Below are 20610 nucleotides of genomic sequence, written 5' to 3' on the forward strand. Positions count from 1 at the left end.
TATATATATATATGTATACATATATATATATATATATGTGTATATATATATATATATATATGCAGGTGATTTAACTAATAACTAATAATTTAACTAATAATGTGACTTCAAAAACCTATTGGCTACACCAGTGATCATTTAGGAGTCATAAAAGGGGTGAACAATGCAAACATGTATTTTAAATAGTTGTAATTGGGGGGATGTACCATCACTTCCTGACAGCTGACAGCTGGTACCAACAGTTGTGGTTGAAGAAGTCTTATCCTACAACTAAAATCATATTCATAGATAGGTTATGTAGGTTGCTATGGGAGTATCCTTTTCTAATGGGGCCTCAGGAGGGTAAAACTGAGCTTGGATTCAAAGCTCCCTCCTCTTCCTGCTGTCTGGGACTTAAGAGGCGGGATTGAACTCCAACTTAGGTGACTGCGATTATTTATGCAAATATATATATATATATATATTTTTTTTCAAACAAACGCCCTCATGGTTTAGTCATAGAGCAGGACCTGAAAAACAAGCAGCAACAACAGTGCTCGTGTCGTTCTCACAGGGGGTTGTATTGCACACGTTTTGGATCGTAGACGCAGACACCCACCCCACGCGCCAGCGAGAAAACGACGGTTTTGCGAGGGCTCTAACTCGTGGCTTTTTTTGATACGGACATTTCCTTTTTTTAATGTGTTCGAGATGTTTGAAAGGCGCTTCGGCATCGCGCTGGTATTTATTGCCTTCGTGGTGTCTCCACTGCTGCTGGAATGTACGACAACGTGTCAGGTGAGTTTAACCTGATGATGACTGGAGGATAATTATCAGACTGTAGATATATCCATACGATTATATGTATTACATTCAAACCACTTACTGAACTGAATGTTATACATCTTATTAAAAACGAGTGTTTAAATCTTGCACTTTGCCTAAATAAGTGATACCACACCTGACACGTATTCTACCTGTTCTAACACACTAACATCCTGACACTTATTCTTCTCTTACACTTTATTCTTGTTAGGTTAAAATGTTTTTGTATAATTGCACTCTCGTTATTTGCTGCTCTGTGTGCCCTGAATTGCCCCCCGGGGACAAATAACGTTTTTTGAATTGAATTAAATTATTAGGCGCACCTGGTGCTTAAAGGGTCAGTGTGGTCTTCTGATGCTGTTACCTATCTGCTAGAACGTAGGTGGTGTTGTGTGTTCATTGATGCAGCTGACCTCTGGCAGCAGCAAGGCATTTGCGCCCACAGAATTGCCGCTCACTGGATCTTTTCTCTTTTTGGGACCATTCTGTGTAAACCCTAGAGATGGTTGTGCGTGGAAATCCCTGTAGAGCAGCAGTTTCTGAAATACTCAGAGCAGCCCGTCTGGCACCAACAACCATGCCACGTTCAAAGTCACTTAAATCCCCTTTCTTCCCCATTCTGATGCTCGCTTTGAACTGCAGCACATCGTCTTGACCATGTCTACATGCCGAAATGCATGTGGTTGCTGCCGTGTGATTGGCTGATTAGAAATTTGCGTTAACGAGCAGTTGGACAGGTGCACCTAATAAAATGGCCGCTGAGTGTAGGCTCCTCTGTTGCATCTACAAGCATGCACCTAATCTTATTTAAATTATTAAATATTCTTAAAAGGTAAAAGTAGGCTTCTTATTATGCAGAATTACTTTTTCTTAGAATAATTTGATTATGATTCATTCATGTATTAGTCACTTTGATGTTGATGATTAAGGTGAAGTTCATTTTAATTACTTTATAGCAGGGGTGTCAAACTCCAATTCACAGTGGGCCAAATTTAAAAACTGGGACAAAGTTGCAGGCCAAACTAAAAAAGACTGCAAGTGTGCATGATTTCCTTCCTTGTACTTGTCGTGGTGTTTCTTATGTTTGATTCTTTCGTTACCGTTGCCATGGTGGCTCTGCAGACGAGACAAACAGGTCTCTACCTTCATAAACAGATAATCTGCCTCCCACCGGTGTTGAAAGCTCCTGTTTTCCATCTTTCTTTTGGCCATTTTTGGGGAGGGGTGGATAAAGTTTGTCCGAAGAGACTGGTAGCATGGATGCTCATGTTTGTCAACAGAAAAGTGGCGGTGTATGTGCTTTATAGTCACGGGCCAGCTCTCATAGAACCTTGATATGATCTTGCGGGCCAAATATAATTACACCGCGGGCCAGATCTGGCCCACAGGCCTGAGTTTGACACCCCTGCTTTATAGGATACCACTGTGTATCTTTTGTATCTTTCTTTGGCTAAATCATATTTTACAAGTCGATTATATTATGTAGTGACAATCAGAATCTGCCATGTAGCTGAGAAATGAATCATTCGTGAAGTAAAAAGTACAATATTGTGGGGGTGGAGTAGAAGTATAACATGGAAATACAAGTTCAAGTAGTCCATCTTTAAAATTGTACAGCTTGAGTAAATATACCTATAGTAACATTACACCACTGTTGAAAATGACATCGATAAATGCATGCTGGGTAAATGGGCCAATCCATTTGTAGTATTGTGAATGTTTGACTTTTCCTAACTTATGTTGTCTTCTCTTTTCTTTACTTTAGATGGTGAATCAGAAAGGTACGTTTTGTAATTGGGACACTATGACATGAAAGGCCCTGTATAGCATCATATCTGTGGAAGCCACATGTGTACTAATGCTCTCCACTTGTCTGGACAGATTATGTTGAGGGAGACTGCCTTGTGAAACTGACCTCAGTCATGTCCCAGGACTCTGGGGGGATTTACTCTGAATGTGTCACTCTCCATGTCTGGATGAAAGCTGATGGTACGGAGCCAAATCATATCTGCAAAGTCCATTTTGTTATCTTGTATACTCGCATGATGATCATCCACATTTCATCATTTCTAAAGCTGTTGCATGTCTGACAAAAGTTTCCTGCTGCTCTCTTCCAGACTTCTGTAAGGCCCCGAGGATTGAAATTCTCTCACCGTTTAAAGAGATAATTAGACCTACCATGAAAAAAAGGACAAACCAAAAAAAGGTTGGACTCTTAACAACAGCCCCAAACTCTGTACACATATAAAATACCATGAGCTTACAGTTCATAGCAGTTCAAGAGAACAATGGCATTGTCTCTTCTCTCTTTCTTAGTGTGACAATAAAAGAGAATCAGGTGAAACCCGAGTCAGGTGTCCATATAGTAATGCTAGTTTGGCTCAGGTAAGATTTATTTTCCTGTTTTAGGTTGAAACATACCGTTGTGAAGGTGATGATGATGATGATGATGATGATGGTGTATTGTTTTGGGTCTTTTTTCAGTGGCAGCTGGTATATGATTTTATTGAGGTTGAAGCAAACACTGTTGTTTCTGCGTCGTACAGCTCAGCATCATCAAGCTGCAATGACAGTTACAAAGTACCAGGTAGGGTATTCAGGATGTCTGGCTTCCGGCCTTATATTGCACCTTTTTGGTTTAATTTTTACTCTCTGCTTCAATTGATCTTCCTTCCCTTTTTTTCCTAAATTCTCCCGTCTTCTTTCTCCCCCAGAGGAGCCTGTGTAGCACAAAGGAAATGTAATGTGTGAAGAGTCAGGTGTCATATATCTTATCTCAGATGGGTGACAAATTAAAGCTGCAGTTGAAATTATTTCTAGAAAATACATGTTTGTCATATTTGCTAAAACTGTCTGAAGGAAAACGGTTGGTCAGTTGGTCAACCAACCGTTGACTTCAATATGGCTGCCGGGACTTAAACCCTCTCATTATACATGTTAAATGTTTCTGAAAACAAGTGAGGCGAGAAATATGCAATACAGTGACAGAATCTCGATTCATATTTGTTCAGCGCTCCTTAGTTTCACTCCTTGGCTGTGATTGGTTGTTTCCCATCGGGCGCGGTGGAATCTTGCATATTAGGACTAGATAGAGGCAGATGGAGTACTGTCAGGCTGTAGTGACAGTTTCAGCAAATATGACCAAAAGATATTTCCAACTGCAGCTTTAAAGGGAAGAACCCACACAAAGTGTCTTAGGAAGTGTGTTTGGCCGCCATAAGAACCGCTCTAACGCTCCATGATATAGATAAATACAATAATCAGAACTCTACTGGAGGCGTCAAACAGAATTGTTGGAAAAGATTTTCCCTTAGTTGGAGTTATGGTGATGGTGGTGGAGAGCGCTGTCTGACATCAATCTGGTGACTGCATATGGAGTCAAATCATTTACATACTAATCCTAACATTTAGTGAACTCTCATGCTCTTTGAAAGGGGCGTCGTTCACACCCTGGAAAAACTCTGAGATTATGGTGGAAATGTATCAGAAGAACTTTTCTATTTCCATCTAAGATGAAAAGTGGACCCAAACCATCAATATTTGTTAGGTTTCTCAGCTTCACTCATTTATCCAAGTCTTTTTTTCTTTCCTAAATGCATCACCCGTCTGTGTTTTCACCTTCAGCAGTAATGATTATGTCCTGTTGCTTTTTTGTGTGTGACTTAGATCCTGTACCAGACTTTGATCTGACTGTGAACCAGTCATCTAAATCCATCTCTGTCACCGTGGAGCCTGGAGACAAAGTCTACACCAAATGGTGTTACAAAAGAAATCCAGTAGACTGCATTGGCGGGGAACTTTCTCCCCAAATTACTGTAAGTATCAGAGGCATATTTACCTGGATATCTATTGTACACACTAAAGAAAAGAAAGCAAGATTGGGTCTTTTTTCTGTAACATATTTGTATGTTCTTTTCAGATTGACCCATCTCAGTCTCGAACAGCTGTTCTTAACATCCCTTACCTGCTGCCCTGTGTGTGTGTGCAGGTACTTTCAGCTTTTTACACGGGCAAGCTTATTATTTTGTTGAATTTGTTGTCTCTCCATTTGTTTTTCCTGCCTGTTAATGTCTTTTCTGCATTGACAGGTATATTACACCCGTGTAGATTCCCGGCGACATTTAAAGTGCCCATTTCAAACTAAGAGCCTTGCAGGTGAGTGTGATGAATAATTCATTTCAGAGTCAGATTGAAACTAAAAACACTTTGTGGGGAATTATTATTTTAACATTGTTTTATAAAGGACGACTAAGGTACTGATAATTCAAAAATGGAAAATGGTAATGCCCCTTTATCTGTTGGGTGATGTCTTGCATTCTTTCATAAAACCAGTTTATAATCCTATACAGTTTATAATCCTATCATTTGCTCTTCATGTCATTGCGTCAATTTTTCTAAATTTGTATTTATTTTAGTATTTTAAAAGATGTAATATTGTACAGTATGTTATCCTGCAGACTTGTCAGAAGAAGTTACTGCCCACATCTCCTAATGTTGTGATCAAGGATGTTCCACATTTGAGGCATTACAGGAGAGCACCGGAAATGAGCAGGAAGCGGCCTTTGTAATAGTGACATGAGCCCTAAATAAAGTGTATTTTAGATGTGACCCATTTGGCGTTTTTTATTTTTTCCAAAAATGAGCCTAAAAAGCCTTTATCTGGTTCATTCTAATGCCTCAAAGTTTCACTGCTGGTCACAGAGCTTACTGATAGATGGTGTACTGTAAACCTGTTTACAAAATGCTCTTTGCTACATTTTCAAAAACGCATCAGGAAGGTAACATGGCCAGCTAAAACTGGAAATTGCTACTTTTAAAGGCTCAGTTAACCAAAATGACAAAAACACATACATTGTGGTATCTAGCCATGCAGATTGTTTTAGTTAGTAGGTTTTGGAACATACAATTGAAGGGAAAAATTACAAGAAGTGAAACTGATCACATTGTATTTTCAGGAACAATATAACAACAATCCCCAGACCCCATTGTGTACGGATTTCACTGGAACTATTTCCCTTTTGTTTTAGTAGAACTACTACAACAGAAAGGACAGATTCTGGAAAGGCAGCTGGTATTGAGGTCAATTTTTGAATTTGCGGCACAAATTTAAAGGAACAGTTCGATATTTTGGGAAATAGGCTTATTAGCTTTCCTGCTGAAAGTTGGAGGAAGAGTTAGCGAAGATCTTATTGCTATAAGGTAAATACAAGGCTATAGCCAGCAGCCCATTAACACATCTTAGCACAAAGACTGGGGCACAAAAGCAAGCATGGCTCTGTCACATTGATTGTACTGGGGTGGCAGGTAATGTTTCAGAGACATATATCCTAAAACTTCAGTTCATGAATTCAAAACTATCAAGCATGACTTGACACCAGAATGGTGTTTTTCCTTTTTGTAAATTGGTGTAACTGACTAAAATTCCGTTGGTTTACTTCAACCGCACTCTTGGATAATTGTAAACATCTGCGTCAACATTGCCTCAACAGATGTCAGAGATGTTTTACCCTCCTCTAAAGTCTCACTGTATGGGTCTTGGGGTGAGTCAAGTTTAACGTGGAGCTCGGAGTGTCCTGCCAAAGACCTGAGGATCTCTGCCTCCCTCTGCTGGAGGCAACATGAACACCTCTGCACACCTGTACTCAACTCCACACTGGAGGGGATGGCAGATGGGCCAGACCTGGTAAGTTTGGCTTGACTGCTGTTGCTATTAGTGATAGACCCCTGGTTGAAATGAATAACGCTTTCTCAAACACCCACTATGTCTCCTCAACAGATATATAACACATCTACAGTGGACACACACCCTCAGATGTGTGTGCAGGTGAGAATTATTCAAATGAATCATCCAGTTATTTTAGTTGCAGATTCACTTATTCCTGAATATCTTTTGCAGTTTTCTCTACAAGGCAGCCATAATATCTCCTGCCCCTTCCAGGCTGGTGAGTCAAACAGGATAAAAAATAGTTTATTTTGCCTATAGCTGCGATAAATCTCAATTTATCTGTTTAATGTTTCTCTCCCCTTGTCCTTCACAGATATGTCTTCATGGGAGGTGTATATCGTACCGGGCAGGCAGAGTGTGTTTTTGTATCTGACCTCTTTTGTTCCTGCAAAGTTCTCAGCTCAACTCTGTTTCCTTAGTAAGAAAGGATGTACACCCATGGAGCAAGTGCACTCAGTGACAATGGTAAGGATACAGTACATATGCGTGAGCTAAAGAGAAAAGAAAATGGTAATTAAATATTAATGTGAGTGAGTAAATATGTGACTCTTGTTATCTGTTGTACAGGATGGGAATACTACTGAGACAAGGATAAATGTGCCTCTTCGCATTCTTGCTGGGAAGCCATGTGTACAGGTAAAGTGCATGCTCCAGTAAGGTGTTTCTGTTGTGTTATCCTTTGTCTCTTCTCACCCTTTCAAATGGCTGTTCTGCAGGTGTGGCAGTCAGACCCTGATCTTCATGGTAGAAGAATTCTGTGCCTGGACTGTGAGTCACAGATACACATACACAAGCTCAAGTGAACCATCACATGCACTCTTGTGCATCGGGTCATGATTGCATGCATGAACGCTGAACTCCTGCAAAAATAAATAAACACACTTCTTCTGTTTCTACAGACACACACAACAGATGCGGCATCTATGCTGCGGCAGCTTTGGTAGTTGTAGTTCTTGTTGCACTACTGGGAAATTTCATCCACCACCTCTCGAAGAGTGGAGCTGCAGGTTGGTTCAGTTGCCTCTGTGTCTCTGAGTGGTTGCATGTCTATCTTCAGATTCCAAATCATTTTAAATTCAATTAAAGGTACAATCTTTATGAAGGAATTTAGATTCAGCCAAGAAATAATAAATCATATCTTTTTTTTTCTCCCCTGTCTTTCCCCATATCTCTAGGTTGGCTCTGTATCCAAGAGCCAGTGTTGCTGGTGTGCTCATCAGAGCAATCAGCCCACATCTCTGCTGTGTGTGCGTTAGCCTCAATCCTACAGGGGGAGCTAAGTGCTGCAGTGCACCTGGCTTTGTGGGCCCAAAGCTCACAAACACAGACTGGGACTGGAGTGGCAGATCTTGGTCCACTTCCCTGGCTGTATGGTCAGTGGGAAGCCGTGCGTAAGGCACAAGGAAAAGTACTGATTATTTGGAGTCCTGAAGGTACGAAGACCTATGAGAAGTGGAGGGAAGAGAGGACAAACATGAATAAGAATGAGCCAAAAACTGAAGATTATAGCAAAGCAGATTTGAGACATGAGGACATAGAAGTTGAGGTGCAAGAGGATGGAAGAAGACTGGGAAAATGCAAAAAAGAGAAAGCAAGAAAAAAAGGTGTCAAATTATGTGACGATAAAGACTGGTACACCCAGAGGGAGCCCTCTACCGTGATCACACCGGTGTTTACGACTGCTCTGGCCTGCCTAGAGGGAGCGCTGCAGGACTGCAAAGGTCAAGGAGTGGCCCTTGTCTACTTCCAAGGCCTCTGCCGCAGCAGGGACATCCCAAAGGCCCTCAGAGGTCTCTCTCGGTACTTTTTACCACAGGATTTCAGCGGTTTGATACAGGAGCTGGGAGGGATGAGAAGACAGACAAAAAGCGGTAAATTCAGGTGGCACTGCTGGCCCAGACTCCTGTCTAAAGTGCTTTCAATATGGCTGGCACGGCAGCTGGCCCAAAGACTACAAACACTGCTGCCTCAGAAGCAAGGAAAGAAACTGCAAGTGCTGAGTGTCACAGCGTCACTGAAAATGATGTCAGATAAGACTCAGAGCAAGCTCAAGTTGCCGCTGGCAGCAAACATGGCGAGGCCAGGAACCGTACAAGAGCACGAGCGTCTCCACGAGTCGCCATGGTGAGAAGAGAAACTTTAATCTCAGGTTTCACGTGTCTGATGGGTAACAGACTTTTGTTCTGCTGGAAACATGATACATGAGACACAGGAGCTGGTGTTCCTGAGCGCCTCAGAGTCAACAACTCTGTAAGAACTTTTGACACAATCATGTGAAAAATAGTACTTAGCCGTTTAGAGGCTAAACAGCTTGAGATAGGGTGGAGACTAAACGGCTTGAAACCATAGTGAACAACTGTCTTATCTTCTGTATGTAAATATGCGAACCATTATGAAAATCTGGTTGCAAATATACATCACTTTCCTCACTAGTGCACGTTTTAAAGTGTTGTGAGGGAACAGAACCAAGTAAATTAGTATTTATTAAACAGGGATTTCCGGTTCTGCTGCAACAGGTGGATATACTGTATGAAGTGACTTGTTCTGAAGTATACTTGACCATTTTGAAGTTAATGTGGCCTTTGCCTTAAGTATGAGAGACCTGTTATCAAGTGTGTGCACATACTACCTCTGAAAAACAAAGTATAAATCTTGTGTTTTGGTTATTTTATTTGTTTTTTCCCTCTGGCATACTGCGTCAAACATGTTATTGTCCATTGAAAAAATATTTGTTCAACACTGTCGGCATTACAAGATTTTGTATAAAACATAATAAAAACATGCTTTTAATGTATAAAAGAAAGATTCATGTGTAATGAATGAAATGTACGGAAGACCAAGAGGCCAATGAGACTTCTTTTCGGGTAAACCATTTTCTATCTTCTGTGTTAGACATTTTGTTGTTGTTGTTGAAAAAACGAGCCTGGAGCTGGAGGCAAACCTGCATTTATGCTACGTAAATATATTTTCCGAGTTATTTAAAAGCTTCATTTGTTTCCTTGAAACAGTTTATTCAAATGACGATCTGACTGGGCTCCAGTATTCTTTCTGATGCTGACAGACCTGCTTGACAGGCTTACACTCTAAGGAAAAAAATGACATTTAATAGATTTGACACTGGAACCAGCAGTGGTGAAGTGAAGCGTATATAAGGGTATACTGACAGTACCTCCTTTCTGCCAGATTACAGTAGGCTATACCCACCTATCAGCCAAAAAGCCATTGGAATATATATAGGATAGTATACTCTTGTCCTCCTGTTAAGCTTACACCACCTTCACCTATTACTGTCAAAACATCAAGTTCATCAGGTAAAGGTTAGTGTCATGTCAGGACAGTAACTTCCTCTTACACTAAACTCAGTCAGAGCATTCCTAACTTTCATTAGGCTCATAAAAGAAAAGGTAAGATGCAAATATAAATGTAAGTAACAGAACTGGGCTAGGTTAAAGAATAGTCGTAAAATGTACTTTTATTCTGCGAATACAGTATTTGAATGTTAAGTACACTATGTAAAGATCCTTTGGCACATGGCCATCCTGGAAAGCGCCAAATACATTTAGGATCCACAAGGACTTTGCATATTTATGGTTGCTGACACTGAACAGGCACACATTTAAGACAGGTGTTCAGGCTCCATAACATACAGCAGATAAGCAATTATACAAATTATAATCTACAACTGTGGACATAACTGACCTGTTTATACGTGGCCAGGGGTTAATGATTAAACTTTAGCTCTCCAACTGTAAACTTTAAACAATAGCGTCTGTTCATAAGCAAGAGATTAGAGTAAATGGGACAACACTAACTAAATGGTTTAATTCCTGCAACAGACGATTGCATAAAAATAAATGGAAGACATTAATGGCCATAAATGACGTTTGTACATTGATGGTCCAGTGAACAGACATGCGAACCGGCCCTTTTCTGTGTACCAGTGTGTCTGTGAGAAATAGGTTATTTAACCTCATCTGATGTTTTTATTTTATTTTTTATAAACAACCCATTTTAAGTCTTACAACAATCACGCTCATATTTATTTAATCATATTCACCAAAACAGAAACTTGTTGCCCAGGTGACAGATTCCCGCTGTCCCACCTGAGCAGGTATGCGACGCTGCTGCGACACGCCCAACCCCCGAGCTGTCAATCCTCGGGAAAGACGCGTGCAACAAATTCTTAGGAGCGGCACAACGGTTTGGTGTTAGACAAGCCATGGTCACTGGTTTCTCCGTGAGTATACCGCTGCCATGCTGTGCTGCTGAGAGGATCTCGGGATATCGATCGCCACCTTGAGTGTTTCGGATGAGGGGGGTCGAGAGGCGCTCTCCAAGAAATGGCCCTCACGCTCCCTCGGGCGCCGCGCGCTTCCCTCCGGCTGCTGGTGCTGCTGCGCTTCTGCCTGTTCATCATGTCCACAAGAGAGCTGGAGATGATTGACCAAGACGCACCTGAACTTATCTGTTGCGAGGTAACAGGTCACCTAATGACTGCGTTTACATGCGCACAGGTGTCCTGCTCGAGTCTTGTCTTGTTCTGGATCCTATTCGGGATCACGCACATAATATCACAACAGCATCCAGGTTTCTGATGATCTGTGTGCAGTTGTGTCTTGATTTGTGTCTGGAGTACTCCAGGTAGTTTATCAAGGTTTAAGATTAAGTCGTTGTTAATAATTTAAAAAAAAAAAATGTATTTCTTGTTTTCTATGAAAAATCTACCCATACATGCAAGATAACACAATTTGGTGTGCAGGTTTTAGGTGTTTGAGTGAATTAAGTGTGTGTGTGTGTGTGTGTGTGTGTGTGTGTGTGTGTGTGTGTGTGTGTGTGTGTGTGTGTGTGTGTGTGTGTGTGTGTGTGTGTCTGTGTGTGTGTGTGAGTGTGTGTGTGTGTGTGTGTGTGTGTGTGTGTGTGTGTTTGTGAGACAGAGAGAGAGCGAGACAGAGAGAGATCAGTTTATTTTCCATTACTTATTTACTATTGTGCCTGACACCTTACTCCACTGCTCAATTTCCAAGAATTTTGTTTCAGACCTAAATCAACAAAGAGAACATCAATATACAGCAGTATCTAATCTGTCACACACAAGCATGTGAATACCTATAAAATAGTATAAAACTGAAACACTAGACCTTGTAATAAAAATCATTTGGGCATGTCACTGTAGGAAAATCAGGTGTAAATATTTAAATGAATGTTGGCTCAATTCCATGATTTCTGATTCCAGTCCTGATATTTTGGCTGCTGTCAAACTTTCATGGCCTATACTGGGCTGTTGGGGCCCTGGGCAAAAACTGATACTGGGACATTTAAATAGAACAGAAGCCATTATAGATGTTATTAGTAACATGTGCTTCTCCTACTATGTGTGGTTAAAATGCCTGCTGTGAAAAAGGCCTACTGATCAGTCGAATTGTACTAATATGTAATGTATATGCTTTATATATGGCATGTAAATATACTTTAATGTGTCACCTGTCTGTACTTTTCATTGCTATTATGAAACTCCCACTATTCAAGAAGTATCTAAAACTTTTACAATTGGTAAACATTCAATTCTCATCCACACTTTTTCTTTCTTCAGGGTTTGACAGACTGCCAAGTGAGCTCAGGTAGCGACACGATCAACATCTCATATCATTATACCATAATAACCTCCCAGTTTTCAAAAAAGCATGAACACTCTTCTTTCCACAGCCTCTCTGTTTGCTGCTGCTCTGCCTGATCCAGATGATACAGTGGATGTTACACGTGTGCAGCTTAAAGCGATTCTGTGTTGTTCAGCCACGCACGACTGTAAACCTTGCCTGCAAATCATTATCGAAGTCCAAGGTAGCTTTGTTATTTCCTTATCACATGAATGTCTTTGTTGGCTGGCTCTGCTATAACTGGCGAGTCATCTCTTGACTTGCTGCTTCCTTCATTGTTATCTTAGTTGTTTGACTGCGATTGTTGTTGCAGAAGTGAATAATACAAGGGAGGTTTCTGAGGAATCTAGTGACTATAATGATGAAGACGTGGATCCAATGACAGATGGAAGTGGTCACTTTGGACTTCCTGAGCCAAGAGGTATAGCGCCATTAGCTTAACCCAAAATGCACATAAAGTCACACACATTGTATTCTATAGATTAATTTATTACATTATTTTTTTCATTATAAATACTCAGTTTACTCTTTCTGTGTGTTACAGCTTTGGTAAAATTGTGCCGCAGCTCCCCAGGCTCTATGGAATTTTGCAAGACACTCCAGTTTAAACCAGGGCGCTGTGGTTTACAGCAGGCTTCTTCTCAACAGCCCACACATAAGGTAGACAATATTTAACAGTTGTGAGGGAATTACCTCATGTAGTTTTGTTGTTCATTAATTAACTAGTCTCCAGTGGTGGAAAGTAACTATGTAGATTCATTTGATGCAATTTCTTGGGATCAATAAAGTATTTCTATTTTCTATTTTCTATAACTGTACATTTGTTAGGTACATATCTCCAGCCATTACATTGGAGGAAAATATTGTATTCCGCCATATTTGTTTGACAGATAATAGTTACTACTTTTTCTTTCTTTAAAATGAATAAATACATTTATCATCTCCTGCAATGCTTTTAGGCCCAACCCCATGTACAAAAGAATCCAACTCTTTCTAAAAAAGATAAACTCTCCACCTTGAGCAGCTACAACAGTAAATACTGCTTACAATACTTTACAACTAGTAGCAAATATTTGGTATATAAAGATATAGTGGAGTAAGTGACTGATTCTCTGTTTTGTTTTGATAGTCGTGGACGTGAAAAAAATGTGGTATTTCAGGTATTGTGTTGTGGTCTGTGAGAGCCGTGTGGAGGCAATCTCAGGCAAGGTTTTTTTCAGTATTTCGAGTACAGCTCCTCAAAGTAAAGGATCCTACTTATTGAATAGCTCAAAGACAAGTCTCCAAAATATATTTCAGTGTGCATGTTGTCATTGGGTGATTAAGATACTCAAAGTTTACAAAATGTATATATATATATATATATATACATATATTTCCTACAAACGCAGCTGCTGTTGACGGAGAAAGTGCAGTTTGGTACTCCTGTTGTGGTCAACGTCTATGCACATTCAAAGAGAATGCACAACATTCAAAATATCACAATCCCATCCTTAGAAGAAGGTGAGAATAAGTCTTGTGATGGAAGCAAAGATTCAATGAATTGCTGACTACTAATGTAAATAAACAGCCACTCCTCCTTCTCTCTTTCAGCTTGCACTATGACCCCAGAGGGGGCTATAAAGGATTGTGGTAAGAGAAATTAAAAATAATATTTGTCTCCATCTGTTGTTTATCTAGAGTAACATATATTGTGTAACTACTGACACGCATGCACAAGACAGTGCCATCAAAAACAGTTTTACCTGAAGAGTAAGACAGCTCAATCATATTTCATAATGATTGATGTCTCAGCTCCCAGACTCCGAACTGTGACTGATCATAAGAGAAATGTGATCCTCCTCCAACTGGAAAACAACGTTACCAGAGAAGACGAGCTCATGGTTTGGAATGAAATGTCTCGAGAGCTTCTTGTGTGGGTCAGTCAATGCTAAACTTTTCATAACAATCTGCTCTATAAGTCAAAAACTGTATTGTCTGTGTATATCTCTTGAACTTTCTTTTTAACCATTGCAGCCCAAAGGCAAGAGAGAAATGGTCATTCCCTCAAACTTTGTTGCACCGTGCCTGTGCTTCCAGGTAGAGCTGACATGTTAATTGTAACTGAGAAGGAAAATTCTTTATTTTTTGGAAATACATTTAAAAACAAAAAAACTTTCTTTTTAGGTATGGTGGAAGGGAAAGGTGCATCGAGGGGAATACTGCCCTTTCAAAAACCAACAAGGTAACAGGAGTTCACTGAGGAGAAACTGAGATCGAGTTATATTTGCATGGTAAATGATTCCATGATGTTTTTCAGATGCACTGGAAAGAATCCAGCACAATGTGTCTGTGTCTGTGAAAGAGTCTCAGATGAGAGAAGTCGGCACAGGGCTGAGCTGGAATGTGACTGCCCCCTGCAGACTGGAGGCAGAGGTGAGGCTGTGCAAGAAAGACGTGGCAGGAGGCCAGTGTGAAGAGGTGATGGGCTCCAGGCAGAGACTGCACAACCATACAAATGCTGGCTGGATCCCAACACACAGTGGACATTGGGTAAAAGCATCAACAATTCCTTTACTTTCTTTGCAAGCTGAGTTTTGGAAACAGAAGATATACTCAGGAATTGTACCTAGGAAGAATTTGGACATACATCATTTTACTTTAAACTTGTACTCCGTTACATTTCCGAGTTTTCCACTACCCAGATCTATGAATGAAACTACCCAACAGAGTAGAAATCAGTTAAAATCTCCATCTTGACCACATGAATCAGTATCCTATTTCGCAATGTTAACAAAAGTGAAAAATGATTTTGCCGGTTCATGTTTCCCATTAATTTATCATGAAAAAAAGAAAATGAAATACAGAATATTCATACATTGTTCTAATTGTGTGTAAAAATAATTATAATATATATATAATAAATTATATAATAATAATACAAAATTATAAATATATATATATATATATATATATATATATATATATATATATATATATATATATATATATATATATATATATATATATATATATAATTCCCTGGGATTTAGATCCGCTCCAAAATGTAATGGATTCTTCCGTGGACCATGCTACACCCTTCCACCACGTTTCATGACCATTGATCCAGTAGTTTTATCTTTTTATCTGCAAACAAACAGACAAACAAACAGACAAGACAAAACAAAAACATGACCTCATTGGCAAAGTACAACACTTAAACTCAATAATTATATCTTTCAGGCTAAATACTAGTTTTATGTATAGTCCTTTAAGTACATTCTTTACTTTAGCTAATTTTACATTTTGAATGCATGACGATTATTTTATTTTCATTATTTACTTATTTGCAAAGGATCTAAATACATAATCCATCACTGCACATCCTAACTGTCGCCCTCACCCTAAGGGACCATCATGGGCTTACTTTTTTATTATTATCATTTATTATCATAAGTTGCATATGCTTTACCTTATTGTTGTCTGTTTAACAGAGAATCTTCACTTTTTCCTTGATCATTATTTATTTTTTATAATTTATTATTTCTTAATTCATGTCTTCCTTACTTTGCTTTTCAGAAAACAGGAGAGTTCAATGTGTCGTCACATCCTCTGCTTTGCGTTCAGGTGATCTTCGTCCTGATATATTAAATATAATCATAATTGTGAACATGTTTTTCTGGTTCTTACCACTGAACATGCTGTGCTAACTTTTTCTTAGATAAAGATCCATGGGACAGAGTCATTCTTAGAGCCCCAGTGTCCATTTGCAAGTAAGACTATTAATTATTATCCAGATCCAGATTGGGTGTGTTTACTGTTGAACTCATATCAGCTAAAACAAGCTACTTTTTTTCATTAGAATGTGTCAGATAAGTACTTAAACATTTACTGTAGACTTAGTCCACTTAGTCTGTGGAACTTCTTTTACATGCTTTTAAAAGAGTTATGTACTTAATAATTAATTTATGTCCCAGCATCTCGATGGAGGTGGAGCCTGCCTCTCCTCATCGGACTACTACTGATATGTTTGGTCATACTAGGAGCCTATCTTATACAAGGCGTCTTAAAAGGTCAGTTTTTATATATACATACATATTAATAGCACCATAGCAAAATGCCTCAATGTGTACTTCTGTTTTCCTTCTAGGCTACATGTGGAGATGGTTGAAAGAAGATGATGTTAAAGGTATGAGAAAGCCTGACATCGAGGCCTATTTCATCCTAAGCCACCTCATCCCCTTTACTATTAACATTACATTTTCATACTTTGATTTATAAATTTGTAGAGATGTTTACAGTTGTGTTTAACTGTTTAAATGCATGTATTACCCTTTTTAGCTTAAAGGGATCCTTTTTTTAAGTGGGGTTGTATGAAGTACTTATCCATAGTCGGTGTATTACCTACAGTAGATGACACTCGGCATGCCCTCAGTTTGGAGAAGCAAGGAGGAGGACAGGCACAGAAGCCTGGTTAGTTGGTTTGTGTTTTTGTGTGACTTTAAAAGGTTAGGAATTAATAAAACTAACAAACGGACTAAGTGATGGAGATCCTTAGTAGTAGAAACTCCTGTGTTCTGGGAGGTAAAAGCACGGTTTGGTTGGAGTCGGGTGGCTTTGACGAGAGCATAGATAACAGTTTCAGTTGTGTAAACTTAAACAGGGCTGTTTGATGACAAGGTAAAACAGTGAAAATATTCTAAGTATAGCGTACAGTTAAACTGATATAGATTTTTTTTAGGTGGCTAAAATATGTTTAGCTGTTGTTAACTGTTTAGTTTACATTTCTTGGCTGCCATGCCTGTTCTCCTGCCAGCTTTCGCCAAAGTGGGGGCATGTCGACCGCCATTCTTCTCTGCAGCAATAAAAAAAAAATGTTGGATGGAGCCAGCTGTTTCCTTCTATATCCAGTGTTTGTGCTAAGCTAAGCTAAGCTAACAGTCTCCTGGCTGCAGCTTCATATTTAACAGACAGATATGAGCATGATATCGATCTTCCCATCTGCTGCTAGCTACCTGTATTTCTCAAAATGTCATACTTTCCCTTTAATCCTTCTAAAAGTTTTTCCTTTGTTTCAGGTGCTGTGGGTGGTGGTCATGTGGTGTTGCTCTACCCAACTGATGCCGACCAGGCTTTGCCAGAGCTGATGAGCCACCTGGGCTCGTCCCTCCAAGCCCTGGGCTTCAGTGTGTCTCTAGACCTGTGGAGCCAAGCTGAGCTCAGCGTACTGGGTCCTGTTCCCTGGCTCCACTCAAGACTCAACCGACTTCAAAAGCAGGGGGGCAAAGTGGTGCTGGTTCTAACCCAGGCTGCCTGGATAAGGGCTGAAGAATGGGGAGCTCGGAGCTGGGAGAGAAACACGCTCAAGGAGAGGGATGGAGACATGGAGGAAGAGAAGGCAGGAAGGAGCTTCACTGCCTCTTCTCGCTGTATAGATGTTTTTACTGCTTCACTGAGCTGTATCCTAGCAGACTATTTACAGGGCCGTGCTGGTGAGCGGTTCATGTTGGTGCAGTTTGAATCACTCCCACCTGAGCCTCCAGGTGGTTGTTTCCGACCGCTGCCAGAACTTTTCCGGGGCCTTCACGTCTACAGCCTCCCCTCGCAGAGCCTAGGTTTTCTGACTGAACTGGCTGGGGCTCGGCAAATGGCTACTGCATCAGCCAGACGGAAAAGAGCAGGGGGGCTCAGGATGGCATCTCGAGCTCTGGCACGAAGGCTGACAGGGTTCACATCAGACACAAGTATATTACGCCTTACAGGAGTTGAAGACGCTGGGGAAACAATGCCCTTGCAGCCATGTCTTATCACGCCTCCCTCCAGCCCTGACTCAAGCCCCAAGGTCAGTGAAATGGACTGGGTCTGACAGCAAGAGAGGATCACACAAGACCAAGCTTCAGTTTTGGGACAAGCAGCCACCAATGAGTTAACACTCTGGGAGATGTTCAGATAAATCAATAGTCTATCAGTTTGCTGCTTTTGCTGAACTAAATATCTCGGGTGAAGTGGCTATTGACAAGCGGGAGAAGTGTTTTTATGTCAGAGGAAACAGTAGTACTTTTTTCAAATAAAGGCTGGGTTGTTATAACTTTAAATCTTCCTGCTACAGCATTAAAACCTCACTCTACTTTCAAATTCAAGGAAAAATGCATTGATTGGTACAAAGTTCAAACAGTCTGTGGGGTCGCTATGGCTCAGAGGTAGAGCGGGTCGTCCTCCATTCAGTGTGATCCCCGGCTCAGTTAGAACACTAGAAAGGTACTGTATAAGTACAAGGCCATTTACTATTTGGGCTGAATATATATTTTTTTAAAAACAGCATACCAAAATTACACTAAAATTCTCACCGTTTTCCAGTCTTAAATCAAGCCACTGTGTGTGTTTGACATATTTACTAATATTGCATGTAAATGTATTGCATATGAAAGCTCATAAAGATAAAAAAACAACAACAACAACAACAACAAACAATAAGCTGTTACCTTTCTCTTTAAACATCAGTATTAAATTGCTTTGTCCAGACATGGTGAGTCTGTTTTATACCGTGTTTTGTCTAACTATAAGTGGGTTTGAATAAAGAACCTTTCTGATGTCTCATGTAGTCAAATGTATCCACGTTACTACAAAACGATGTTGATTCTTATTCATTACAAACATGACATGAGATGTGTGTTTGCAGAGCAACATCTTTTTAAAAATGCATAAACATGTATTCCTGGTTGATGGTTGAAAAACAGTTCCTGTGGGAGCTTTCTTGGAACCCACAGGACTTTCTCAGTGCAGGTTTTGACAAGTAAAAACATCATGAAGTGTCACTTGTACGCAATTGCAGATGTCTCTTCATTTCTACAGGTAATTCACATACTGTATATGTTGAATACATCGAAACAAGAGCTGTGACATTACTTTTTTCTTTTTTTTACAACTGTATTTTGCAAATTCTTACAAATGTCATGTAACACAAACAATTATAGAACATCATACTTTTTAAAAGACTATATAGGCTATATATAAGGCAGTCATTTTTACTTTCAATGACCATTACGATCTTAAATTATGATGATATAAAATAAGTAAATGTAAGAGGAAAGTACTTAAATGCACAATAAAAAGGAAGTAATAAAATAAAACAATAAATACCAAAGGAAATTAATTTAAAAAAAAAATAAACTGAAAGAAAGGCAATATATTCACATTTCCTTGAAAATGTTTTGTAGTATATCAGCAACACTCTAAATAAATCCGAAGATTCATTTTGAAGGGAAATTTAGCTTTATGTGACATTTTCCTTGGAGAATGAATAGGTTGACAATCCACTGCACTGTTTTGTTTTCATAGTAGAGAATTACAGCTTTTGCTTCCAATTTAATTGAGAGATTGCCACTCCCAGAATAAATGTATGATAGTTTCTTATTCAATAACACAAAATTCTCATGTGTTGCCCACAGCCACAAACCTTGAAACAAGTGTATTAGCTGCGACATTACTTGTGTAAACGGCCTGATGGACATGATGTGCCTGTATCTCTTGTGATGTTCAATGATTGGTTGTTGAATTAAATCCCAGCGGGTTTGGGGCGGTGCCACATCCTGTGTTGGCTCAGCTGCATCAGTGAGAGAAACAGAGAACCAAGTGGCAGCTGTTCATTCATTCATCCCAGGGTTTAGCTTTACACCAACCTACATGGGCACCACCAGCGGTATTGGCTGGCTTACCAACTAAAATGGGACAGTAGAAGCATTAAAAGTGCCCGTACAAAATGTGAAGCCCTGCCTGGATTGTGTGAACCAGCAAGGAGTCTTTGCAATAAAGGTAAGACCAGATTTAGCCAAAAGAAGCAGTTCGGCTAACGCTAAATAGCTAGTATCACATTACGCAAACGGCAATAAAGATCATTTAGCATGCCTTTAACGTTAAAAATCCTTCGGGTGACGCTGTCGCTTAGTTCAGAGGACTTTAAAGTTACACCGGACGGTTTAGCATACAATGGTATACAACGGTAGCTCAGGCTAGCAGCTAACTGTTGACCTTAGCCAGCTGCTAGTTGGTTCATTGTGTGCGTGGTGCTGATGCTGAGCTAGCTCAAAGCTAAGCTAACGCTGGAAGAAGAAGAGCATCCAAATCAGGCAAATTTGGGTGTTTTTCTAAAAATCCGAGTTAATATAACAATATTTAGACACATCACCGAGCTACTTAGATTGCGTTGCATATGAAAGCGCATAAAGCAGAAAAAACAAACAAACAATAAGCTAATACCCTTCTCTTTAAACATCAGTATTAAATTGATTTTGCATTGCAAGGTTTAAATCACCCAAATTATAAAACACTTACACTTAACACTTACATTTGTATTTTACGCCACAGAGAGTGAGCTAAGTAACATGACATAAATATAAGTAATACAAAAACAAAAATATTATATATAGTTTTATTACTACCACTCTTGAC

The 20610-nt window shown here is 39.7% G+C and overlaps 3 protein-coding genes across 3 annotated transcripts in view; 2 read left to right on the plus strand and 1 right to left on the minus strand.

Annotated features, from left to right (window-relative positions):
• LOC310951221 (ninjurin-1) overlaps positions 1 to 20610 on the minus strand; it is a gene marked incomplete at both ends in the record, with an annotated part of 249679 nt that overhangs the window by 72000 nt on the left and 157069 nt on the right.
• Positions 642 to 8860, plus strand: LOC310951497 (uncharacterized protein). Its single transcript, XM_083919753.1, has 17 exons — positions 642 to 777; positions 2570 to 2585; positions 2686 to 2793; positions 2922 to 3010; positions 3121 to 3189; positions 3289 to 3391; positions 4471 to 4619; positions 4724 to 4792; positions 4893 to 4959; positions 6294 to 6487; positions 6581 to 6628; positions 6701 to 6746; positions 6843 to 6994; positions 7097 to 7165; positions 7246 to 7297; positions 7429 to 7536; positions 7705 to 8860. Exons 1-17 carry the CDS (start codon positions 691 to 693, stop codon positions 8655 to 8657), a joined length of 2379 nt encoding a protein of 792 aa, XP_083775879.1. The 5' UTR covers positions 642 to 690; the 3' UTR covers positions 8658 to 8860.
• On the plus strand, positions 10870 to 18092 carry LOC310951938 (interleukin-17 receptor C; the record flags this gene model as incomplete). The annotated part of the gene is given in 16 exon segments (XM_083920424.1): positions 10870 to 11004; positions 12120 to 12147; positions 12233 to 12367; positions 12497 to 12604; positions 13594 to 13686; positions 13777 to 13815; positions 13978 to 14102; positions 14200 to 14262; positions 14350 to 14407; positions 14483 to 14715; positions 15742 to 15789; positions 15884 to 15935; positions 16140 to 16235; positions 16313 to 16351; positions 17241 to 17998; positions 18000 to 18092. Coding segments are annotated over 16 exon segments (2103 nt in total).

Source organism: Echiichthys vipera (assembly GCF_963691815.1).
Source record: "Echiichthys vipera genome assembly, chromosome: 9".
NCBI classification, from domain to species: domain Eukaryota; kingdom Metazoa; phylum Chordata; class Actinopteri; order Perciformes; family Trachinidae; genus Echiichthys; species Echiichthys vipera.

Bases quoted from the DNA above. Each gene is read 5' to 3' on its own strand.
- LOC310951497 (XM_083919753.1), top strand. From the start codon at position 691: ATGTTTGAAAGGCGCTTCGGCATCGCGCTGGTATTTATTGCCTTCGTG. The intron at 3,392-4,470 runs GTAGGGTATTCA...TGTGTGACTTAG, and splicing joins TGACAGTTACAAAGTACCAG to ATCCTGTACCAGACTTTGAT. The intron at 6,747-6,842 runs GTGAGTCAAACA...TGTCCTTCACAG, and splicing joins CTCCTGCCCCTTCCAGGCTG to ATATGTCTTCATGGGAGGTG.